The sequence below is a fragment of the Nasonia vitripennis genome (assembly GCF_009193385.2).
Source record: "Nasonia vitripennis strain AsymCx chromosome 1 unlocalized genomic scaffold, Nvit_psr_1.1 chr1_random0002, whole genome shotgun sequence".
Taxonomy (NCBI): domain Eukaryota; kingdom Metazoa; phylum Arthropoda; class Insecta; order Hymenoptera; family Pteromalidae; genus Nasonia; species Nasonia vitripennis.
The window spans coordinates 771,307-798,264 of record NW_022279588.1 but is presented as its reverse complement, the minus strand read 5'-3'; the positions used below and the strand labels follow the sequence as shown (position 1 = coordinate 798,264).

General features: G+C 41.9%; 1 protein-coding gene across 12 annotated transcripts in view; it reads right to left on the bottom strand.

The window, feature by feature from the left end:
- The window catches only part of Nos (nitric oxide synthase), a 1,339,001-nt gene that overhangs the window by 705,223 nt on the left and 606,820 nt on the right, over window positions 1-26,958 (bottom strand). For all 12 annotated transcript variants that reach the window (XM_032601207.1, XM_031933451.2, XM_032601209.1 and 9 more), the window contains 1 exon segment: window positions 10,317-10,461. In XM_032601207.1, coding sequence (XP_032457098.1) covers window positions 10,317-10,461 — 145 coding nt within the window.

Genomic DNA, 26,958 nt, shown 5'->3' with positions numbered 1-26,958 from the left:
AAGGCCGCCTGCAGCTCCTCGGGATTCATACCAAAGCAGACAAAAAGCTCTAGCTTAGGTCGGCAGTCCTTTGTGCGCGCGTTTTTCGCGGTGACGTGGACGAGTTCGTAGGTGTCGTTGCATGCCCGCGGTTGCGCGAACCCTTCGGACGACCAGGCCTTCTCTTCTCGGTGTTGACCTCCACTCTATGAGTCTCTGACGTAGGTTTCACACGCCTAGCCGTGTACACCTTTTTCCTTGGCCGGCCTCTCTTCTTAGTCGCATGGTTTATTACGACTACGCGCGTCTTTTTCGCTCGCTTTGGACGGTCGGCAACTTCGCTCGCTTGGGACGCAATATCACTCTGTCGCAGACAGAGTCTCGCTCGCTTCGTGACGGTGTTTCGCTAGCACCCGCGTCTACGCTCGCGTGCCTCGGAGGTTGAGCGTCGCCATCTTCTTTGCTCTTCTACGACTCTACGTCTGTCGCTGACGAATAGAAGAGCTTCAGCTGCGCATCTGGTGCAAGATCTAATTGCTCGCCCATCTCATCGACAAGTCGATAAGTATTGGTGCCGCGTATTTCTACTATTTTATATGGCCCGATATATGGTGGCGCTAACTTCGCGGAGCGTTGCTCCGCTCTAGAAGACAACACGTGATTTTGCATCATCACTAAGTCTCCGACTTTGTATGACGCCGGCTTACGCTTGGCGTCATAGTAGCGCTTTTGGCGATCTTGCGCGTTCTGTGTTCTCTGCGACGCTTGCTCGCATAGCTGGGATAAATCCCACATGCGATCATGCCATGCATCGATCGTGCGTCGCTGTAACTCTTCTTCTGCGGCGGGGTCCTGCTCGCGCCTTGCTGCAGAAGATTTCCTCAGCTGAGTCCCATACATCAATACGGCTGGACTCACGCCCGTCGAGGAATGAGGTCCGGTATTATACCTGAATGCGATGTCGCTCAATCGCTCGTCCCATGTATTATGGTTCTCCTCGATCAGCGCGCGCATCATTTTATTAATGGTGCGGTTTACCCTCTCTACTGGGTTCGCCTAGGGGTGATAAGGTGGCGTCAACTCGTGTCTCACGCCCCGTTTCCTCAGGTATTGATCAATGGCCTTATTTTTAAACTCGGTGCCATTGTCCGATCGGAATACCTCTGGAGCACCGTACCGCAAGAAGACCTGCTCTCTGAGATGTTGTAAGATTGTCTTCACGTTCGCCCGCTTAATCAGAATACACTCTATCCAGCGGGTGAACAAGTCTTTGAATATGAGAATATATTCGTTTCCTCGAGCGGTCTTTGGTTTCAGCCCCATGCCATCTCCTGCTATGATCTGCCATGGCCGAGTAATCTCTCGTTTTCCCATCAGGTGTACATACCGGGCCAGTAATAGTACATTGCGACGCGCGCACAAGTTTTCTCACGCCCCTGGTGTCCAGCTGATGGCTCGTCGAGACACTCTCGCAAGATCTCTGCTCGCTTTTCTTTTGGCACGACGATTTTCCATGCCGTATCATCATTCATAGAAGCTGGCAATTTCTCATCTGGGCAGAAGTAGTACAGCTGCGTGCCGTACATCTTATACAGCGGATTTTTGCTCGGATGCAACTGTATCTCACGGACTTTTTCGCAGTACCATTCGTGCTGGGTTTTGCTTGCCCATCCGACTGCCTCGACTAATACTGCGTCTTCTTCATACATACGCGACAATGCATCTTGGTACGGCATTTAGGAGTCCTTTTCTATGCTCCACAATGTAGACGTGGCCTTGCATTTCTAAGCGCCCATCTTGCTAGGCGTCCGGTGTAATTATGCAAGCTGCACTACTGTGGTCCGTGACGACCACAAATTGATATCCCTCAATATACGGTCTGAACTTCCGTATAGTCCAGATAACAGCGAGACATTCTCTCTCTGTGACGCTGTAGTTTCTCTCGGCTTTCGACATTATGCAGCTAGCGAATTCCAAAACCCGCTCTTCTCCGTTGATTGCTTGGAAAAGTACCGCACTGAGACCGGTGTCACTGGTGTCCGTCTGCAACACGAACTGTGATTCGCAATCTGGGCGATGAAGAATCAATGCAGACGCTATCAGCGCTTTCACTTGTTGAAAAGCGTCTTTGTTCCGTCCCCCACTCGTACTTTCTGCCTTTTTTCGTCAGGCGATAGAGCAGTTCAGCGACGGTCGCGAATTCTTGCAAGAATTTGCGATACCACGATGCCATTCCTAAGAATCGTCTCAGCTGTTTCAGGTTTTTCGGCGCTGAATACGCCACAATGGGTACTATCTTCTCTGGATCTGGATGAAAACCATCGTGATTAACCAGGACGGTACTTCACCTCTTCTCGACAAAAGACACTTTTATCCCGGTTGATCGTCAATCCAGCCGCGTTTACTTGCTGGAGCCCTTTCTCTAAGTACTCGACATGCTCTTCGAACGTCTCTGTCGCGATGATGATATCATCGAGATACGAGTACGCGTATGGCTGGAGTTCTAGGCTGATCACTTCGTCAATCATTCGCTGGAAGGTCGCTCCAGCGTAGGCTAAACCAAACAGCATACGCGTGAATTGGAATAAACCTAACCCAAAAACTGTAAAGGCCGTCAGAGGCCTCCGTTTTTAACGGTATTTGATAGTACGCGCTGCTAAGTTCAAACGTCGATATGTACTTCGCTTTCGCAGTTTACGAAGGATATACTGTGCTGGTTTTGTTCCTTTTATTGGTGTACATGTGCAGTACCTCACATGAGCTGTTAAAGTTTTTAAAGTTGCGTGTATTAATATCAGATTCAATGTCTAGTTCATCCATGTTTGTAGCGTTGTCTATACCAATAATTTTCAATTTTGGATTACCTTGTTGTTCTACCTTGACTTGACAATTTTTAAGTTTACTTATTAACATGTTCTCGAGTGTTTTAGATTTTTTTAATTCATACAGCTGTCTTCTATTTCGCATTCATTTTTTTTACGTATATACTTTGTTTGCACTTCTTCTCTGTAACTAGACACTTCGTGAGCAGTTCCATTGTGTTTGTCTGATTGGGGTCATTGGCCTTAATCATTATACTTGGGACTCGCTTTGGTTTTGGCTTTATGTATCTTATAACCTCTGCATATGATTTGATGTTTGTTTGTGACTCTGTGTTTTTTGTTATTGCATTTCAATTATTTCTTTTTGAAGCTGATTTTTGTCTTGCAGTTCTGCTACTAGTTGTTTCAATAGGGTGTTTTCTGCCACAAGATTCTCCATTTCATTTTCCTCGTCCATAATTATTGTATTATGGTTTTCAGCTGTTTTATTGTGTAATTCTTTTAGTAGTTGTTACCTGATTTCTTCTGATGTTTTCATTTTTATGAGCGCAATGGTTTTCTTTTCCAAATCACTTAGCATATTGATCGGTATTAGTGGTTAGGTTTCCTAGGACATGATATTGGCATATAATCAGATGTTCACTAACGTACACGGGATTTTTAGTCTTTTTGGAATCACTTTTATGATATGCGTTCTCACAAGTTATACAAATCACTGTTTTCACTATTTTACTTAAATGACATTTGTAAAAACTGCGATCCGGCTTATCTGGAGATGTTTTCACAATGGGCGCCATATTGACAGTATTATATGTTGTTATTCAAACAAAGATAACATGATTAAATTTAATTTATAAACAAAGATTTATATATACTGCTCCGAGCAAAACGTAAATGAACATTTTTTTACGTTATTTTCGAGATAAATTTCTAGTTTTGCTTCTTATATGAGGCTCTGATTAAAACGTTGGGACATTTATTTGAATTCAAATATCGCACGCCGGCACGCCACCTGTGGGCAGGTTAGAATCAATGTGTCATAGATGGACAGAGCGACTGTTCTGCTGTTCTGCTAGCAGACAGAAAATATTTCAAAACACAGCTGATCTATCCTGCCTCGATTACGGGCGTGGCGAGGGACGTTGTTCCTCGTCACAATTTATTAGAACGTCATAAAAACACCATAAGTACAATGAAACGGTCATAGCAAGTTACGTAGTTTTCTAAGTATCTTGACAGTTGTTCCTAATTGATCAGTATATAATTTACAATATATTTAGAGAAAATGGTTTTTCTCTATCTGATGTTGTCCCTCGGAGGTAATCAAGAATATTGATATGTCTGAATCGGTCTTCCTGAGGCAAGTTAGTGTGGTAAGAAAGGAGAGAAAAAACTTTCAAACATTTTCTCTTTTCTTCTTAACGTTTTGACGGATAATGCCGTCCTCATTAGAAGACTGATGTGAAGATTATATTTATCAGAATTTGTTGGTGTATAATAATACATGTACAGTATGAAATAAAACTTACAATTATGGAAAAAGTCGGTACAAAATTTTGTCGAGAAGGCGCTTCCCTGCCGCGCGGCGGGGGGGGGGGATGTAGGTGAACAGTGTTTCTCTCTCAGCTGTTCGATTCTAATTCGCCCAAGTCTTAATTTAAGTCGTGTTTATATAGCGCGGAGCAGTGAGAAGAGAGTCGAGCGGCCGTGTTGACAATTTCTTCCGCTGTTGACGTCAGAGCATGGCTTATGTATGTTTTGTTTTCAGCTGATGTATACGGTGTGTGTATACTGTATTCAGATTTTGTGTGTCTTCCTTCATTAAATTCAACAGTCGTTTCTGGGCTGTGTGGGTGTTGTTTCTGAACTTATTCCTCTTCATTTCTTTAATCTTTTCCAGCAATTCTACTGGGTCTTTTATATTCATGTATAGTATGAAACGTGCCAGGTAGCTCCAGAGTGAAACCGCAAGGCCGTGTGGGATTATCGAACACGAGTTATGCGAGAGGGTGGTGAATGTACTAGTAGTCGGTTTTATATCCGTTATCAACGTGTAGCAAGTTGCGTTGATTTGGGATTTCCCTGCCCTTACCCGACTACGAGAGCAATGTAGCCGTGATAAGGGTGCTGCGTAGTGTGCCTACGGGACTATCAGCGGGGAAGGAATATTCCCCTACAGTCCGCACACTTGACTCGCTAGGAGCCGTGCAGCCCAGCAAATACTGAAGGTGCACTGGGGTGCCTTTGTGTGGTTGGCCGTTTGGAGGGCTCCCCTAGTGTATTACAGGATTCTGCTGGCCTGCGTTACTAGAGGTTACCCCGAGTATGGAGAGGAGAGGTATAGATTAACAAGATAGATTCATTTGATTTCATTTATTATAGTAACCTTCTCTTAGTCTGATATAAAATAGGAGGGGCTGACATCTCCAGGCATACTTCATGCGTGCATCACACACATACTAAATGCAAAGGTAATCGGGCGTACTTGGATAAGTCATATAGTAAGCCAGGTACGATCTAGAGTTAGATCCAGTGAGACGTCTAGAGAAGAAGTGATCTCGCTGCTGCTCGCAGAGCTCCTTTTATATCTGGGTCAGCCCCTCTACGCAATGCTTTATGCGGGGTTGCCATCTGTGTCGATGCTATACTACTTAATAGCCGCTTGCCTGGTAACCGATCGCTGTCGGTAACATATCGGTTGTCGCTGACTTACCGATTCTCGCTCTTTTATCCCGGGGACGTCTCAATTAATCTATTCTTATAATTTTATTCTGTGAAAGTTCCAGGTTATTTAATGTATATAAATTATATGTATTTTTCTTTTTACAACATATTTTGAAATTAAACATTCTTATATTTATTTTATTAAATACTCTGGAATTTGACTCACATAAATAATATTATATCTAATATTCTTAAGAATTACTTCTACATAACATAAATTAAAATTATTAGTTTATTTTAGTACAAGTTAAATTATACGTTGATTATGCTATATAAGATGCAAAATTAGAAATTTATCTCAAAAAAACGCAAAAAAGTCTAATCAATACGCTCAAATTTATTTACTAAAATACATACGCCGACTATTATATACGTAAATACTACGGTAAAAACTAATATTTTTCACATTCAGAATGAAAATTTCTTTTAGATTGAATTTATTAAACGTAAAATTAAAATTATAAGTCGTATTAGACATAAAATGAAAAATACGCATTTTTACGAAAATACGGTAAAAATTTTGTTTCAGTATTTTGCTTATAACTTTGCGGGAACTTTTTTTTTTGATGAACGGGTTTTAAGGAGCGAATTTTCTTGTCAAAATAAGCAATAAAAAAAATCGATTTTTTCGATGATTCAAGGTGTTGTATCCCCTTAAGTGGCAATTTAAATGTTGTGTGGACTGTTCTTCCGTTTCTTAATAAATTTGTTGCAGTGCCTGTCCAAGATACACATAAAAATGGTATATTAGAGAATTTAAAATATTCTATTAAAAATTTAGTAAATAGCTTTTTCCACTTCCTCCTGGTCAATCAATAAGTCGTATTCAGTCTATTCACTAGATGGCACTACATGGTTAATTTAGTGATAGAAGCTGTACAGGAGAAGCAGTATATATGCAGGTTAGGAAATGACAGCAGATGTTATTTGGAAAAAAGCCGGTAAAGTAGTATACAGCCTCCAGCAAATCATTAATTAGCTTGAAGGTTGCAATTAGTTGCGTGCAACAGTCTAGAATTAAAGACGCCCGAAGGCAGTGTGCGGCAGTAACAGGCCAAGAAAGCAGGAGATGGCAAGCAAAATAGTACTACTTACGTGAAAGCAGCGCCAGAAATGTTTGAACCTTAATATCTCCGAAAATAACTAGTTTTGTAAAAGGCCCAAAAAAGGGATCAAGGTGCTGTATAATATGCTAACTAAATCCGAAATTTGAACTTGGTTATTGCCTTTTTACCTTAGTTATCGCGTTTCATAGAATTACTTTTCATAGAACTACTTTTTTCAGTTTATAGTGTTTTTCTACGGATCTGCCCGATAAAATGACTCAAAAATAATGTAGTGCATAGTTCGAATGATCTTCAATAAACGTGTTAATTCTTACAAAGGTTCGACATTTAGTTTTTGCGTGAAAACTATTTAAATAATTTGCGTTTTATGGTAACGATATGATAGAAGAATGACGAACGATAATATAAATTTTCCGCGGTAAGATAAGTAATTTTAGTCTCCTTAAGGTACATACCAAGCGATGTACATTAATTAATTTTTTCAATAACTTTATCAGAAAAAACCGAACTCTCAAAAATTGAAAAATCACTATCAAAAACGAGTTTAAAAAAGTAATTGAATAGTTTCTTTGTCAGATAATCAAACGTATACGAAGTGGAAAATGTACTAGTCTTTGCAGCGGGACTGCAAATGTACTTCGACGCAATAGTTATATATATATATATATATTGTAACGTGGCAGTTCCACTGCACGTTATAAGTGGAAAATTTGCGCCGCGCAATAGAGAGGCGACGACAACCTTGCAACGTGGCAGGTCGAGCCGCGAGTGAGCGCGCAGAAGGGGAAGTAGTTCGCGTGGGGAGCGCGCGCAGCGCTTGCCCCGCGGCCACGTGTTGTCGCGTCGCGAGAGCTCGGCCTCTTTCGCTCCGCAACGCTGCTACCGATAGGACGTCTGCGCTGCTCACCGAGGTTTTCCATTGTCTCGTGACACCTGTACCCGTGCGCCATTGCAGCTCGCCTTCGCTCTCGCTATCGTAGCAAGTAAGTAAAAGTGTACTTAGCGTGCGAATAAATTAGTGCGGCTGTGCCTCGGATGAACGCGTCGCGACACGGTTATTGCGATGCAATGCACTTTGACGGTCGTGGTAAGGACAGCAAGCCGAGTGCCGTGAGATCTCGTCGCCTGTTGCGAATTTTGTAAGCTCTCGTTTTTCCTCGCTATCGTTCCTTTCACGCTACCGTTACCCTCCGCTCAAGCTACCGTTTGTCTTTTTCACGATCTTGCTCTCGCACAATTCCTCGCTATCCTTACCCATGTAATGTGCATATTTCCTCGCTATCGCTCTCCTCTCGTATTGTACCTCCCCGCTATCGTTTCCTCACCTCCGCTATTCCTATCAGCTACCGATTACTGTATGTTACCGAACTACCGTTAGTAAGTGAGTTAGCGATTAAGTTAGGTTAGTTATTATTAGAGTTTCCGTTAAATAACAGAATGCACGAGTGTGCGCGGAGAGGACGGGCAAGTGTTGTGTGTCGTCACATCGTGAAGTGGTTTTCGGGAATTTATTATAGTAGTACGGGTTTTTCACGACGCGGTATATGGGAAAATAAGTGTCTGATGGGCCGGGGAAATCGCATAACTCGCGAGAATACGCCGCGACGGACGCGCTGGTCGTCGGGGTCGGTAGACGATCAGAGAGGCGAGGCGGGTATTCGCCCGCACCGATAAATCGGCGGATGGCGCGCTGACGAGCGTGGCGGTGGTGTCGATTGTATGGTGGGCGCGGGTGATCTCCCCGGAAGGAGGTTAGAATTATTAAAATCGTTGCGGGGCCGCGTGTAGAAGTTCGCTCTTACGATGACCTCGATTCGGCGGCGTGACGTGCCGCATAGTAGTTTAGTTAGTTCAGCGTAGCGCCTCTGGATTGTAGAGGCCGCAGGTTTTCGGCAGGTTGCCGTGGTTGTTAAGAGAGAACATGAAGAATAAATACGACATATCATATCAGCAGCAAGCCTTAATGAGTTTTACGAGGCGGCCTGCCACTGTGTATGCATTGGAGTGTGACGGCGCGCGAACATAGATTTAAGAACGCTGGGCTGCGCTAGCAGACCCCAGTGTTTCAATATATACTATAGTCTTCGCAGCAAAACTAAAATGAATTAGTCTTTGACCCAAATTCAAATGAGTCATCGTTGAGTGCAAAGTAGTAATCTACAGGGATAAATTTAATTGTGAATTTTTGGTAAAATTTTAATAATTTTTTGACGTAGTGATTTTGATGGGTAAATCGCCGCCATTTTCTTATTTTTCCAACTTAATCGCAACTTTGACAAAGATGTAAAAAATATTAGGTGAATTAATCATTGATAAACTAGTAAATTTAGGATAGGCAAAATATAATACGAATAAAGAAAATATAATAAGAATAATAATATTGTACCATATTTTATGACACAACGTGCGTAAACCGAGATATAGCGAGTGCATTTTTTACGTCAATAAAGTTTACTCGCAAATACTTCGCACATATTAAAAAAGTCACGTCGTCTAGTTGACGCAAAAAAATTCACGCACCATAAAAAGGCACCGCTATATTATCGCGACGAGGGGCCCGAAATCCAGCGGGAAGAACCGAGAAAACCCGATAGCCGCTTGCACCGTGTGTAAAGAAATACGGCTGATATGTAACGAGAGAGCTAAGCTGTGCGAGCACGCTTATATGCGCGACGAAGAGTGCGTGGTGGAGGGAAAGAGCTACCGCTGCTTTCATGACGATCGGCCTGTCGCGCCGTGACAGTCGCCGCTCACTAATTCTCTCCTTAGTAAAACGTGTACCCAGCAAGCCTATAGAAGTATTCACTTCAAAAACGGACTTTTTTCACACTATGTTACAGTAAAAACAAAGAAAATGAGACCTAATGGCTTAAAATTCACTAAGGAGAAGCTGAGTTACAGGCGTATACATACGCACACATACAGACACACACATTCATACAGACTTATTCGAAAAAAACTATTCTTTGACTTAAAATACTTTAAGACGCAGTTCCAACATGTTTTTAACAAACTACAGAAATCAGTATGACGAAACTTAGAAAGGAAGCAAGATTAAATTTTACCCAAAGTGAAAGGTTGGCGGGTTTGATGTATTCCGTATCACCATGCATGCCAAAAACATGATTTTGCTTAGAACGCAATTACAGATTAAAAAAAAACTAACATCAATCAAAAATATCATAAAATTGTTGTGTTCAATTAAGACCCCAGTTAAAGAAATTCTAGGCTTATCTTAAATAATAAGGTAACTCAAAATATTGAGTGTTTTTTAATTAATCAATATATTACTACGTCATTTGCCATGCCAGTTTCGTTTTGTTCATAGATGAACTAACATTTTCTTTTCATACGTTAGAACGTGATATTAAAATCATTAAAAATTTCTTTCATTCTGGTATTTATAAATAGTTTTTATGTATATGAAAGTTAATATAAATTATTTCAATAGTTATTGTTTTAACATATTTATCATTTCTCAATGAATGTTTGGTTTTTAATATCAACACACACTTTATCTAAAAACCTATTTTTCAACAATAATTTGACTGGGCAATCTCAAAAACATTAAAAATCAACAATATCATCAACAAACTTTAATTTGAAACCATTTCATTGTTTTCTTAAAAAAAAAATTATATAAAAGAAATCAGCGAAATAGAAATAATTAATTCTCTTAATTAATTTAAATATTTCAAATCAGAGTATATAAATATTAACCCACCTGAGAATGAAACGCATGACTAAAAAGTTCTCCTAGTTTGTCAGCATACATCTGAGATTTTCCTGTTTCCGTTGCATATAACACTGTAGCTTTTATTCTTCTAGATAATGCTCTGCCAAATAACTTTGAAGTAAATTTAACAGCTCTGAAACATTTTTTTGATAATAATGTTAGTTTGATTTTGACATAGTTGTAAGACTATTTTATCATGTTGCAAATATATTTTAATTTAATCTTCACGTGAATAATATTTAATATCTTCAATATCGCTGCCAATTCTTTGGCACGTAGCTTCCTTTAACATTATGTATTACTTCAATATCGAAATTATTTTTGTAAAGTTTTTGTACTTTTTCATTTAATAGATAACATTATTTTCAATCAATCGAGGGGCGCGGCAGCGCCCATATGGTAAGTATAAGTTTTAACACTATGCCTTTGGAAGCACCGCAGCCCTATTACACTTTAAAATTGCTTATTAACCTATTTGAGTCTCATGGATTTTACCTACATTGTATTTGATCTGATGTTGACGCGTATGTATGAGCAACTGATTTTAAAGATTCGTATTGGATCTTTCTAATTATTGCGCTATTTTATTTAGAAAATTGCCCCTCCAGCGGATCTCAAACACTTCACCAAAAGTCATTTCACCGAATGGACATTTCACTGAATGGTTACTTCACCAAAAGGGACATTTCACCGAAAGACCACCACATTACCGCTCTTCTGAGTCGCAGTCGGTTCTAGTACCGTTTTGTATTAATGCCAGACTCGCACACCTTGAAAAATAACCATACCCATGTTATTACCGCGCTTGGTTTATGTTTCAGTTGATTCTAGTACCGAGTTCCTTTAGTGACAGACTCACATGCTTCAAAAAATAACCATACCAATCCAATACCGCCCTTGGTTTACAGTTGCAGTTAGTTCTAGTACCAAGTTGCTTAACCCAATAACCCAAAACGATGTTGGGTGAGTTATCGGGTTAAGTGGTTAGGGAAAAGACTGTGGCTGACAGTACTTTTCAGTTAAACTTTCAAATATATTGTTTGGCTAAATATCGATTTGGCGAAATGTCGCCTGATGATATGTCGCTTTGGCGAAATGTCGTATTGGTAAAATATCTTTAGGTGAAATGTCTGGTAAAGCATGAAATAACCTAAAATACCTCATCATCATTATGTCGAAATCGTACAACAGTATCAAAGTCGTTCTAGTACCATCTTTGTTGACCTATTTGAGTTATGAGCGTAAAAGGGCGCGAAGCGCACATACTTATAACTCAAGGAGGTCAACTGTGGCTGACAGTATGTTATGCAACACGTGATAGTAACATATACATATATTCGGTGAAATGTCCCTTTCGGTGAAATATTCCTTTCGGTGAAGTGTCCATTTAGTGAAAAGTCCATTCGGTCAAGCGTCCTTTGATGAAGTGTCTTTTGGTGAGGTGTCTTTCGGTGAAATGTCCAGATACGGTCCGCATACAAAGTCACCCTCTGTCAAAGGCGGCAGAAGGCTTCTACGCCGGCTTCACCCAGAAATTGGAAGACCCGTACCTTGTGACTCGTAAACTCAGCAGCGACATCTTTATGGTGGACAGGTACGGGAGTCCCACGAAAGTCTACTCCAAGGAGCTGCGACCCTTTCACGACCAGCGAGCAGCTGACCACATCCCATCGGCACCACAGGCATCGTCGCAACCCTCTAACGTGCGCACACCCTCCGCCGCAACCCTTCTTAGAGCTCACGAGGACACCCAACCATCAAGCACTCCTAAGGAGGCTTCTACCTATGGCGGACCAAGAACTGCCATCTAATTAACCGTTTAGCAAAATGATCAAACCTCTGATATCCAGGAAGATATCTTATCTACAGGCGAACAAACAGAGACTCCACTTCAGGTTTTCCAGGAGAAAACCCTCCCTGATGGATGCAGCAAACAAGTCGCCTTAGACCCCGAGGACAACGCAGAACCACACCTGGGATACAATTTTCGTCAACGGAAAAAAAAGAATTATTGTGTCTGAAGACGACGATCGAAAATTAAAATAATCCGCTGCCAATTCTTTGGTACGTAGCTTCCTCTAACTGAATTTATAGTTCTAATACATAAGATGTTGTTCAAATATACAGTATTATCTTGTCTTGAAACTGTGGGAATATGTTCCCAGAATATTCCAAGGATCTCATGAATTATTTCGAATTTTTTCATAAATATTCTTCGAGTAACAGAGGGTCAAGTCCTAGGTAATCTAAGCATTTTTTGCATTTTAAAAAGGTAAAAGGTAAATATCAACTACAACAACTTTTGTCAGAATGGCTTAACATTTTGATAGCAAGACATTATCTATTTTCTATTAGCATAATTTTTTCAAAGTTTTTGATTATTTAGTTTAATAAGAAAGCAAAAATATTGTTTCAAAATCAGTAAACATATGTGCATGTCCAATTTTATTACAATCGGTTGCGTGGTTCCAGAATTGACGGTATACCTACTGTAACTGGGGTTTTCGTGCTTTCCAAGTTACTGTGCGATTTCTTGCCCGGGGCTTGGAAAGTAACCTGGTGGCGCCAGACGCTCCCTGCGAGCACCAGTCTTGCGACTCTTTGTTTGCCAGTGCGAGGTTTTGCGCGATGTTAGTGCTTGGCTAGCTGCAGCCCCAAAAATGGTAAGAAGAGAGGGTGGTTCAGAATGTGTTACATTATATACACACACACACAAAGCCATCTGCACCGACATTTTCTGCCTCGTAAAACCATAAATATTTCAAAACATTCTAAGCTTTAGGTAACGAGTTATAAAAATTAACAAAAGTAATAATGTTTATACAGGGTATACAGGGTAAGAGACAAAAAATTAAAATCCTTATATCTTTCAAACTAAACAGTTATAAGCTGCAAAAAGAACCTAGCCTTTTCCCAAAATTTTAATTTAATTAAAGCCTTCTTATTCCAGTAATCGTACGACATAGAAAACCCTTTTTTTTATTTTCGATATTTAGCTCGAAAACAAGTCGTTAAAATAGTTCAATATTTCTACAGCAAGTTAGTATTATCGTTTTTTATTATTATAATTTTTTTTTCGAAACGTTTGACTATTTAGTTTTAAAGATATAAATTACAAAAAAACACCATTTTTATCATAAAAATTGAAGGAAACGGTCTGTACAAAGTAGTGGAGATACGCGGCACCAATACCTATAGCCGTGTCGATAAGATGAGAGAGCAAATAGATCTTGCACCAGCTTCGCAACTGAAGCCGTTTTACCCGTCTGCGATAGACGCAGAGTCGCAGAGAAATAAAGAAGAAGACAACGCTTTACCACCGCGAGATGCAAGCACAAACGCAAATACAAGCAAAGCACCATCGCAGAGCGAGCAAAACTGTGTTTGCGAACAAAGCGATGTAGCGTCCAAAATGAGTGAAGTTGCAACGCGTCCGAAGCGATCAAAAAAGATGCGCGTGACGTAACAAACCCTGCGACTAAGAAAAGAGGCCGTATGAGAAATAATATGTACACGGCTAGGCGCACGAGGCCTACGCCAGAGACCCCTGCAACGGAAGTTAACACCGTGAAGCCAACTCTGCCTGGTCATCCGAAGAGTTCGAGCAACCGCGTGCATGCTACGACGAATACTAACCCTTTGACGTTACCGCGAAAAACGCGCGCATAAAGGGCTGTGTACCTAAGCTAGAGAACTTTTTTTGCTCAGGTGATGCCCTTTTGAAATAAATCATCTGATTATCACCAAATTATAATGCCCAAATGTCAGGTAATAATCAGCTGATAATCAGCTGATAATCATTTAGATATTGTATTATTGTAATAAATTGTTATTCCTGTTACAATGCCGCTACCCTAAGCGGGTCTTGGGCGTTGTCGTCCAGATCGGACGGGTGGGTGCCTATCACCACTACACAGCGCGTCCTTAGGTTGCGGATAGAGGAACAGCCCCTGAGAAAGAGGTTAGCTGCGAATAAATTGAATAAGCAGCCGCGGACAGCCGATAGGAACAGGCGTGGGTGTGATGAGCCCACACTGTCGAACGCATTCATCTAGAAACACTACGCAAGCACCACAACAACAAAAATACTTCACATTATCTCTTATCTCTCAATCTATCTCTTTCATCACACATTACAAAAATGGGCAAAAATCCTGCTGCCGAGGAGGATGCGGGAGTGATGACAACTGCCCCGAAAGGGGATGTGTAGAATGATTCGTCACCTGGTCTTACGCGGTAACGATGCCAGCGAAGGCGCGCTGCCTTGCAGGGGGGCGTTAGGATGAGAGAATGAAACCGTAGTGTGTCTGACGACGAATTGACACTGTCCTCGTCAAAGTCGGAAAGCTCTCATACTTAGTTCTAGAGAGGTATGGGGGTTATCACCTCTAGTACGGTGGACTCACCTGCGATCGGAACAGGATCCGAAGCGCGATGGTTTAACATAACATCATGGCTCAAAAAAATCAAATCCGAACCAAAAGGGACTTAAGGGTCGGAACTTGGAATGTTCGCAGTCTATACAGAGCAGGTGCGTTTAAAGAACTCGTAAGGGAAGCTGATAGGTACAATCTAGATTTGGTAGCAATACAGGAATCGCGGTGGCCAGATGGCGGAGTACTAGCATCGGGTAACTTCACGTACCTGTATGGGGCCGGGAGTGGGGAATCTCTAGGCACCGGATTTCTCGTAAGCAAAAGCATCATACATTCGGTTAAAAGTTTCAAATCCGTCAATGATAGGCTCTCGTATATCATTATCGAAGGGGAATGGTATAGATATGTATTTATTAATGTAAACTGTCCTACGGAGGACAAAGAAGAAGAAGCTAAGGATCTCTATTACGAAACTTTAGAGCAGGTAATCGACCAGTTCGCGTCTTACCACACAAGAATAGTATTAGGCGATTTCAATGCTAAAATAGGTAGGGAGGAAATGTTTAGGCCTACTATAGGTAAGGAAAGCCTGCACGAAGCCAGCAATGATAACGGCATTAGGGTCATAAATTTCGCGGCGGCAAAAGATCTTATAATCAAAACTACGTGTTTTAAGCACAAGAACATACACAAGGCAACGTGGACATCGCCGGACGGGGCCACACAGAACCAAATTGATCATTTCCTCATTGAAAAAAGACGTCATACTAATGTTCTTGACGTAAGGGAGATAGAACAGAGCGAATTAGGTACCAGATAGAAATTAATAACAGGTTTCAGGCACTTGAAGAAGCAAACACATCGCCGGAGGGGAATGACGAACCGAATAGCTTATGGGGGGACATCGAAAAAACGGTAAAAGAGGCCGCGAACAAAGTACTGGGTAAAAAGAAAAAGCCAAAGAGCAAACCATGGTTTGACAAAGAGTGCGAACTCTGGTTTGAAAGGCACAAAAAGGCTAAATTAGATAGCTTACAAAATAGAAGCGATAGGACCGTAAAAGAGTATACTAACGTAAGGAAACAGACGAGCGCGATATACAGAAATAAGAAGCGGGAGTATCAAAAGAATCTTATTAGGAGAATAGAAACTAACAGTAAGAAAAATAACCCCCGCGAAATGTACAGAGGGATTAACGCCATCAGAAAGGGTTTTAGGAGTAGAGCGCAATTGATGAAGGACGAAAACGGGGACCTCGTAACAAATGACAACGAATTACTGTCGCTGTGGAAAAATTATTTTGATAAATTATTAAACGTGCACGAAAATAGCGAAGAATTAGGGGACGAAATTCACACTGCTGAACCCCACATGGAGGAACCGAGCTACCAAGAAGTAGAGGCCGCGATTAAAAAACTAAAAAACAATAAAGCCGCGGGAAATGACTCTATACCAGCTGAGTTACTCAAATATGGGGGCGTCGAGCTCACTTTCAAAATCTATAAACTAGTATGTGCCATCTGGAAAAATGAAACAATACCCGAAAATTGGAAGGAATCTATCATTATACCGATTTTTAAAAAGGGGGATAAGACAGACTGCAATAATTATAGGGGTATTTCACTTTTAGCAACGTGCTACAAATTTGTGTCAAACGTAATACAAGCTAGACTCACTCCATTCGCGAAAGATATAGTAGGAGATTATCAGTGCGGATTTCGGCGCAACAGATCGACGAGCGATCAAATGTTTACCATAAGACAGTTGTTAGAGAAAAAGTGGGAATTTTGCGAAACCATACACCAACTATTTATAGATTTTAAAAAAGCGTACGACTCTATTAAGCGAGGCAAAATGTATCAAATTCTAGTACTTCTCGGTATACCGAAAAACTCGTGAGATTAATTCAAATATGTCTGAACGGAAGCACGGGAAAGGTCCGAGTAGGCGGTAATGTATCAGAACCCTTCATGATACGCGATGGTTTAAAATAAGGGGATGGGCTCTCTACGGTGCTGTTTAGCTTAACGTTAGAGTATGCCGTTAGAAAAATGTAGGTTAGCCAGCTGGACGCAACGCTTAATGGAACAACGCAGATACTAGACTACGCAGATGATTTGGATATACTGGGGGATTGTATGGAAACGGTAGCAAGAAACGCGGAAATCCTCATAAAAGCGGTGGAGTATACAGGGTTAGAAGTGAGTGAATCAAAAACAAAGTACATAATTGTGGATAAGCTAGGCATCTGCAGAGGGGAGGAAGATCTCAGAGTTGGGAATTTTACTTTTGAAAAGGTTAGCGAATTCAGGTATCTGGGTACGACCATAAATGATAGAAACGAGATTAATGTCGAAATAAATAAGAGACTCCATTCGGGTAATGCTTGCTTCTACGCCGTGAGTAATTTACTTAAGTCGAGGCTGTTGTCTAAAAACGTTAAAATAAGAATATACAGGACAATAATACTGCCGGTGGTTCTGTACTGTTTTAGGGTATTTGAAAGTAAAGTCTTGGGAAAAATATACGGGCCGCAGAAAGATGAGGAAACCGGGGAATGGAGGAGACTACACAATGATGAGTTACACAATCTGTACGCGTCACCAAATATTAACAGAATAATAAAATCGCGCAGATTGGGATGGGCAGGGCACGTAGCGAGAATGGGAGACGACCCTACGGCAGCGCGTGTCATGAAGGGCAGGCCAATGGTAACGCGACCTCTAGGTAGACCTAGACGTAAATGGGAGGACAACGTAAAAGCGGATCTAGTAGAAATAGGACGGGTGGGTGTCGATCGGAGAGGTGCATCTTGGGTGGGGTTGACACAAGATAGGGCAGCGTGGAAGGCTTGCGTAGATGAGGCGATGAACTTTCGAGTTCCAAATGCCATGTAAAAAAAAAAATTGTTATTCGATTATTTGTTTTATATTATGTTGTAGTAAGTTGTAACGAGGAACAACGTCCCTCGCCACGCCGGTAATCGAGGCAGGATAGAGAGTGACGAAATAGGGCGGCGTTGGCTCGAGTGGTAGCACGCCCGCCTAGAGATCTCGAAAGCGCCGGATCGATTCTCGGTCCCGCCGTCTCCTTTTGTGATTTAGTACTCTCACGTCAAGTCTTACCCCGTTACATTGGCGCTTAGTTCGTAGGTTACTTAAGTAGGAACGCGCAAATATTGTAATTTTCGCGATTTTCGGTGCGAGCGAGAAACCGTTGCGAATTTCAAAAAGTCGCATGAGTGACAAAAAACACGAGCTTTCCCGCATTGTTTACGTCGCGCTCAAATCAGGCGGATTTGAGCGATGTTCGAATTAATCCGTGCGGCGTATACGAATAATTCGAACGCAATTAACACGAGAAGTCTGTGAATAATAATCGGAGATTTTTGTTGCCAGGCCGAGAACAAATATCTACCGATATTATCAACGATTTGGAGCAGCAAAACATGAAGCTAACACTAGTATCGCATGCTCTCCAAGTCGAATAATTTTCTATTTGTTGTCGGGAGAATTTTAAAGCACCCTCCTTAGGATAGAGAGTGCGAGCGCTTTCCGCGCTGCATAGAGGCAATTCTACGAAAACGCGAAGGGCGCGAGGTATATAGTCACTTTTACGGGAAGACGCGGAACAGTAGACGCCCAGTTTTCAGCTAAGAAGACCTCAAGATTTGTCAAAAAGAAAACACACTCGACTTGCAGATCGAGATATACGCGTAATTGCACGAAAAGTATTTTCGTTTTTTTTTGCGTTACAAGTAAGAGCACAGCGGTACTACGAGTGCGCGCGCCAGAAGCAATTCGTGCTTATATGGCGTAATTAAAATTTTTTTTTACAGATTTCGCTCCGATTATACGAATTCGATCTTTTGTTTTATTCGATTTTGTGTAATGATCTACGTTACAGCAACGCGCTTAGGTGTGCAAGTATGTGAGTAGAAAGGTTGTATTTTTGCAGCTTACGTTGCTGCAACAAGAATACAATCCAGGGGCTATCTGGAGTGAGTGCGTAGGATAGGAAGCTGCCACGTCGTTGTTGCGCAACCACGTAAACGTCGTTTAGACGCAGAAGATACGCCAACATGGCAAAGAAAATAGAGAAGGTTGTCGAGAATTGGTGCTTGGGCATCGACGAAAAAGAGATGGGCGATGCCCCTGAGAGTATGCAATTGAAGCCAGACGGCAAACGATTAGACCGCGTTGCTAGGCTGAACAGATGGTTTCTCGGAGAGTATACCGAGTCAAATTTTAGAGAGAGCCTGAACGCCTCGACAGTAACGGCGCGAGTGAAGAGGGAAGAACTACGTAAGTCATTCATCGACGCAACAGCTGAACAAGTATCGACACGCTTTATTAATACGGGCGATTATGACGCCGAACAGCCGCACCCTCTGAAGCTGTTACAAGAAGAGATCGAGGCCAACGAAGTCGTGGTGGCGCCGGCGATCGAGATAAACTACGGTCAACCGGCGCAAGGATTAGATCAACCGACAGGGCCTAATCTACAACTGCTAAACGGGATGACAATGAGAGATGCGTTCGCAGAAATGCCAGTCACTGCGCAACAGCAGTGACTGACGGCTTAGGCACCAGATCTCAGCAAAGCGCTACAACAACAAGCAATCACCGCTAAACAGAGGGTACGGTGAAGACAAGCGTTGCAGCGCACAATACGCCCAGAGTCACGAAATATCAGCGCAAAATTCGGTAGCTCAGAATGACCTGCTAAGTCAGTCGATAGCTGAGAATACCGCAACGATGAGAGCGCTGATGTGCAAGATAGAGGCCATGATGTCACAATGGCCAACTAACATAGCGTCCAGTACAAGGGTGGAGCCACAGTCAAAAGGTCAGACGTCACCGATCGTAGGATTCGTGGACTTGCCATTCGACGTCGCGGGTGTACAACGCGACGTAACGGTGGCGATCATGCCCGAAGCGACCAACGAATGTCTAGTTGTGACGAATTTCGGACGCCTGTTCGGCGCAGTCCACGATCCAAATGAAAACGTCCTGTATCTGAAGAAGGAGCGAAAGATTGTCCAACTTCCGGTGGCTATGATAGCTACATCAGGGGCGATAGATATTGCCGCGGTTGGACTCTCGTACGTCAGCGACGATGAGCATGCACATTCTTGCAAGAATTCGCGACCGTCGCTGAGCCGCTTTGTCGCCTGACGAAGAAAGGCAGAAAATACAAGTGGGGGACGGAACAGCAAGACTTTTTCCAACAAGTGAAAGCGCTGATAGCGTCTGCACCGATTCTTCATCGCCCAGATTTCGAATCACAGGTCTTGTTGCAGACGGACGCCAGTATCACCGGTCTCGGTGCAGTACTTTTCCAAGTAATCAATGGAGAAGAGCGGGTTTTGGAATTCGCAAGCCGCACAATGTTAAAAGCCGAAAAAACTACAGTGTCACAGAGAGAGAATGTCTCGCTGTCATCTGGGCTATACGCAAGTTCAGACCTTATTTTGAGGGATATCAATTTAAGGTCGTCACGGACCACAGTATTTTGCGGTGGCTATGTAACTTGCATACTCTCACCGGATGCCTTTCGCCGTTGCGCTGGCAAATGAGCGTGCTTGCTCGAGGAAGGGTAAGCGGCGTTCTACGCTGCAGAGGATGCGCGACGCAAAGGTGCGGATCACAGGAAGCGCGAGGACCGCGAGCGCCAGCTGGCAGAGGAGCGGCGTAAGCGCGCTGAAGCCGAGCGAGAGGTCGCTTGGGCAGAGGTAGCCCTCGCAGAGGCGAAAGCCCGCGCGCGCCGGTTCCAGGCACCAAGGAACACTTGCGAATTCGGGAAGAAGAGCGAGAGATTTTTAGATTTTTTAGATTTTATTTATTTATTTTCCTGTACAATGTGTTGTACAAAATTTTATAAAAAATAAATACGTAGTAAAGTAATAAATTATGTTGTTGAGTGAGGTGAGACTGAGATGACTGTGGAGATAATAAGCTATGTGTTTTCAAGGGTGAAAAAGTAGTGTCTGGCTTGTTTCTTGAAGTGTGTAATGGATGTGTCGTCGCGGAGCTGTGAAGGTAGTGTATTCCATAGGTATGAGGCGCTTATGTGGAATGAGTTCCTAAGCGTCTCTGTAGCGAAGGTTGGGATGTCCGGAGGTGTCACCTCGCCCCTGACAGGACGAAATGCGACGTGGAAGTCAAAATAGGCAGTGATGTATAATGGTACCGCTGTGTTGAAAAGTTTTCTTAGAAAGCAAGTCATGAAGTACTTCCTACGTCCGGTGGTGGTAAGCCACTGCAACTCGCGTCTGTAAGGGGTGATGTGCTTGTCCCTTCTTACACCATAGATGTAACAGATTCCCGTGTTCACTAATCTCTGCAGTTTAGTGTCCAGTTCTTGCGTTAGGTCACAGTATACTAGCGAGCAATAGTCTATTATTGGAAAAAAAAGCGCTTGCACGAGATGTTGCGCAGATTATGAGTGGTGCTCTTTCTGAAGAAGTATAGTCTATACATTACAAAGTGAGCACACTTACGCAATTGTGTGACATGCTCTTCCCAGGTTAATTTAGAATCAAGCACCACCCCTAGACTGCGCACAGATGATTTGTAGTTGACCCGGGCTCCCCCTATATTCATAGAGTAGGGGGAATCCAGGAGAATCGCTTTGGTTTTGAGAACATTTAGCTTAAGTTGATTTAGCGCAGCCCAACCCGCTATCCTATCGGCATTAGCACTCATCTTCGCGGAACAAGAATCGAGCTCCTCAAGGTGGCATTGGCTGTAGATCTGCAAGTCATCCGCATAGATGAGATGTGATACATCAGAGTCTAGGCAGAAACTGATATCATTGATGTACAACGCAAACAACAGGGAACCCAAAACAGACCCCTGCGGCACCCCCATATTCAGAGAACAAGGGGTGGAAAACTCGTTGTTGTCACCAATGACGACTTCTTTTCTACCAGTGAGGTAAGATGCAAGCAACCGGATGACTTGCTTAGAAAAGTCAAAAAGAATAAGAAGTGTTACCTTCTTCCTGTTTATACCAAGTCTGACATCATCAGTCAACGTAATCAAGCCAGACTGTGTACTGTGTTCGGTGCGGAAACCCGTCTGAAAATCGTCAATGAAGAGTCTTGACTCAAGATACTCGGAAATCTGCCTATGCACTAACCACTCCAGCGCCTTGGACAGAAAACAAAGGAGGGAGATCGGACGATAGTCAGTTAGAGCTGTTGGTGAGCTGACTTTGTTCAGCGCACGCACTAGTGACATCTTCCAGTCAGAGAGGAAGCATAACTCACTCAATGACAGGTTGAAAATATGACGGAGTAGAGGAGCGAGTACTGGCAATGCCTTGTGAATGACAACCTGTGGGATGCCATCGCTGCCTCTGGCCTGAGTGTCAAAGTGCGTTACTGCAGCCAGGACGTCCGATTCCGTTATATCCCTGAAATTAAAGTGCCCTGGGGTATCCAGACTCTCTAGGGTACGCAGATAGTCCTCAACAGCAGGAGCGAGCGGATCGTTTGAAATTCCGCTGAAATGCATGTTGAGGTCCTCAATGGAGAAGCGAGAGGGGGTGTTCTCTTTGGGAGTGGTGATTCCAAGCTTCTCAAGCTCCCTCTAGATCTCGCCGACATCAGTCAGGGTTGACAGGCGTGAGTGGTAATAATTCAGCCTGGCATCCTCGACCTGAATTCCACTCCATCTTCACGCAGTTCAAGTCCTCTGCTTCAACCTCAGGGGAGCAACTCATCAGCATCAACGACACGGTCCTCCAGTCCACAGCCGGCTGATACTGCTATTCTCAAAAAAATCCTAGAAAAGCTGAACAAACTTGATTCTATAGAGAAACTTCAAAACGCCATGAAGAATGAAGCTGATGAGAATGGTCGCCTTCTAGGGGAGAGAATGTCGGCGATTGAAAGATCCTTGGAGCCTTTGGACGAAATTCCACGGCTAATGAACCAGGTGACAGTGATGGAGGCTGATGTGGCGGTTCTGAGGGCTGAGCAGGTCGACATCAAAGGAAAGCTTGAGCAGTTACTTGCGAAAGGAGCTGATCCCTCTACGGATTCTTCTTCGGCCTCGGCACTTGACCTTGAGACCGTTCAGCAACTCCGTGACTCTAATGCTAGGATCCAAGTTCAACTGGATAGAGTAGCATCGTCCCAGGCTAAACTCTCTGCAGAGCTGGTCATTACAGGGCTTGCTTCTACTCAGGCTACGTCTCTTAGACTTCTGGCTTATGCAGTCCTTAAGCCACTGGACGCTCAGCTGACAGAGAGAGATATTACCTCTGCTAGACCACCGATCAAGAGGAGAGCTGTTCGTGAGGATGATGCGGATTCTGCTTCCACTGCCGTTGCTGTCACCCAAATGCGTCCTACCTCTATTGCTATGACTGTGTCCAGGACGCTGGTGCGCTCGCTTATCTCGGCCAAAATTAAAATAAGGAAGCTACATACGAAACAGCTGTCTGCAGATCTTCTTCGTGATGCTCGCGTCATACTGCCACTCCCGGACTCTTTCATCAACATCAAAGAATACCTGCCCCCTGATGTACATCGTCTTGGCGTGGCTACAAGAGCTGCAGCCAGGGGGATCGGCTGTTCCACGTTTGTGAGGGATGGACGAATCTACATTAGGGCCAAAAATGAAGCCCGTGCCGTGATGATCTGAGGAAGACCTCAAGAGTTTTTTTGATTCTCACACAAATTAACACCAAATACGCTCAACCTGGAGGCTGCAAATCAACATCAATACCAACTAAAAAGTGTCTGCCTCATTCCACCTAGACCACCATCATCTTCATCGACATCGTCCACACATTTGCATCTACTACCAAGGTAACACTGTCCGATGGTCTAAGAACCTGCCATTTCAATGCTAACTCTCTCACGGGTCACATTTAGATGGTGAGGCTGTTCATGTCCACTCGTCCCCTTTTTCACGTGATAACTGTAACCGAGACCTGGCTAGACGATAAGATCAAATATATCTCTTTACTCGACAACTACTCTCTGTACAGACGTGACAGAAACAGGAACGGTGGAGGTATGGCCCTCTTCATTCATCACTCACTCACAGCTAGCGTTATATCATCGTCTGACGACACCTGGTCGGGCAAGCCAGAAAAGCCGGAGTACCTCTTCTGTGAAATTTCCGCAAATGGAGTCATGCCCATCTTTGTCGGCGTCGTTTATCGTCCACCCCATGCCCCTTTCATCCAAGGCAGTGATTTCATACAAAAACTAACTATACTCATGCATAATTATTCGACTAAGCTAATCATGGGCGATTTCAACGCCGGCCAACTCTCCTCATCTGAAGATGCCAAGTTTATCAAGGCCCTCATTGAGGAGAACTCCCTTCAGTCGGTCCCCTACGGTGCTACGCATCATAAACAGGAGTCCGACACCTGGCTTGACCTCTGCTTAATTGATGAGCAGGATCGCCTGCTCTCATACTGGAAGACATACACTCCTTTCATAAACGGACATGATCTTATCAGCAAAACAAAAGCAGCTGAGACAGCTGCATGCAACGGAGGTGTTTCGCGGGCGTAGAGGAGTCCTCCGCCGCATCGAGGGAACGCGATCTATTCGTTTAGCGCATTATTCGTCGATCAGGTTGACACCCCGTTACAAAGTTTTTTTGGTATAGTAGCTAATAAATATGGTGCATTATAAGAAAAATTAATATACAAAATTGTTATAGTATAAAACGTTTTATTAATTTAATAAATTTTATGTTTTTAACAAGAATTCCTTACTGAATGCATGTATGATTTTACGTTAAAACTCGAGCGTAAAAATTTGTTTTTATGAATTAAATTATCACGGAAATTTGAAAATTAAATTAAAGATATTGCTCTTATATATTTAAAGGCTGTTTATTTTCATCAATCTAAATTAAATCGCTAAATCTATTTTTTGCGAAATTAAAAATCTCATTTAAAGATCTTATATGACTGCCGTCTCGGATGAATGAAATCAAATTTGCTAATTTTTAGCAACAAATTAGGCATAAGATAATTATTATCATTAGTAGATTGTATTGTGGCATTTTTTTAGTAATTCAGCCAATCCGGCAATAAGATTGAACATAGATGTAAAAACCGCTGCTAATTCATTGGCATGTAGCTTCCTCCAACTAAATTTATAGGTTTAATAAATAAACTATTGTTTTAATGTACAGTATAATCTGCCTGTTAATGTATGAAACAGTTTTTGATACATAATTTATTATAAGTTTCGGATGGTTCATTGTCGAAAAGTTTGCAGACTCCCCTATTTTTTTATTGTAGAAAACGAAAGCTGCCGTCAATTTTTTATACAGAATATATCAGTATAATATGAATTCATAGGGAGGGACTTTAACGACGTGCAACAACATTCCTATACAAGGAAGCAAAAGTTTTAAGAAAAATCGGTTTTTACATTTTACCTCTTTACTTGAGAACCGATTGACAAAATCGTTCAAAATTTTAGCAGCAGATAGCTTTTTTATGATATATCACCATATAAAATTTTGAAGCATTTGACTACATTGTTTTAGAGATATAAGAAATCGAAACATTTTCAAAAAAAAAAAAAATGGAACCTTGATATCTTAAGAACCTTAAGGAATCTTAAGGGGTTTGAAAGCTGCGCAATAAACTGAGCTAAAACACATAAAATATCTACTCTTTCCCAAAATCTCAAGTGCAATAAGATCTTTTTACGTCTGTAATCAAGGCACAAAAAAACTAATTTTTTTTCAGTTTTCGATGTATTATTGGAAAGATAAGTAGTCAAATCACTTGAAATTTTAATGGGATATAGTTTGGCACGTGATTTTCGACATGACTTTTTAAAGAAAATCACCTTTTTTATTTTATCTGCCGAACAAAGGGTCGATCCCGAGGTTCGGACAAGGAAAAGTAGTTAATTTTATTATTTTTTAAATGCATTTTAGCTGAATTGTTTGTATTAATGGGATGATTGAAAAAAAACGCAAAATAGTGTTTTTCAAAAATCAAAAAATAGCCAAAAAAAATAGTTGAGATAATAAAATAAAACTGTTTTTTTCCGAATTCAGAATTTAAAAATAGATATGCATGTCAAATTTTATTGATATTGACGAAGTAGTTCCAGAAATATTACGGTATACATACACAAACACACACACGTCCACACACACAGACGCACATATCTATACGGACATTTTCTAAAAACACTTGATTTGAACTTCAAACACACCAAAAAGTATTTTCTAGAAATTTTTACGATACTCAAAATTTTGCTATTACAAAGCTTCCTCTGAGAGGAAGCAAAATTTTTGATAAAATAAATAAAAATATAGAGTAATAGTGATAATAATTATATCAGTTAACAAAAATACCAAAAAAGTTATGTTTAAAGATACTGAAGAAGATTTGCAATTTATAGAAGTCTCTGATAATCAAGACAGAATCAGAATGATTATCTCTTAAAAAAGCTAATGACGAAAGTAATACTGTTGTACAAATTAATGTCATTGAAAATAGTACAGGAAAAATAGTTCAACGCTATGATATTCTGGTCTGCAAACACAAAAATTCTTTAGAGTCTTTAGTGTCTTTTGAGTTCACGAAAAAATCGCCTGGTGAGAATTAAAGAAAAATCTTGGAAACCCGCATGTAAAATTTAATACGGCAAGTAAGTAATTCTTGACATTCCAGAAGTCTGTGACATTTGCACGGAATTTTTTAATTTTTACCAAGACGTTGTGTTAACGCCGTTTAAATCTCGCGCGCGTTTAGGCGTCAATTAACTAGCCGGAGATTCCCCGCAAGCCATGCTGGCTATTCACCCTCTCCCTGGAGGTCAAGGCTGCAATAAAACCACCGCGCTCGTGAATCCTCGCTCTTTTGTTCCGGCGCCACTGAAGTGATAAAACCTTTTCCTAATCACGCGTCTGCGACCTTAAACACATTATCGCTCTTACACTTCCACACTTACACCTACATACTACAAAATTAAAATAACCACTGTATTGCTCACATTAAGTAAACACACACAACTGTAAAATTAGGTCTGAGCAGAATAAAGTCGAAGGTATCTCAAACCACGTGTCCTTGTGTCTCTCCTGTACCTTCTCTCACCATCGAGCCGATTGGCAATTATAAGAAAAACGTGACGCGTAATTCCGTCTTTGGCAAAAGCTGGATTGCGCCGTAATACGTTGTGAAACATAAAACAATGATACATATGAATATGTACGACGAATGGACTATGGTCCTGTGTGTCAAGATGAATT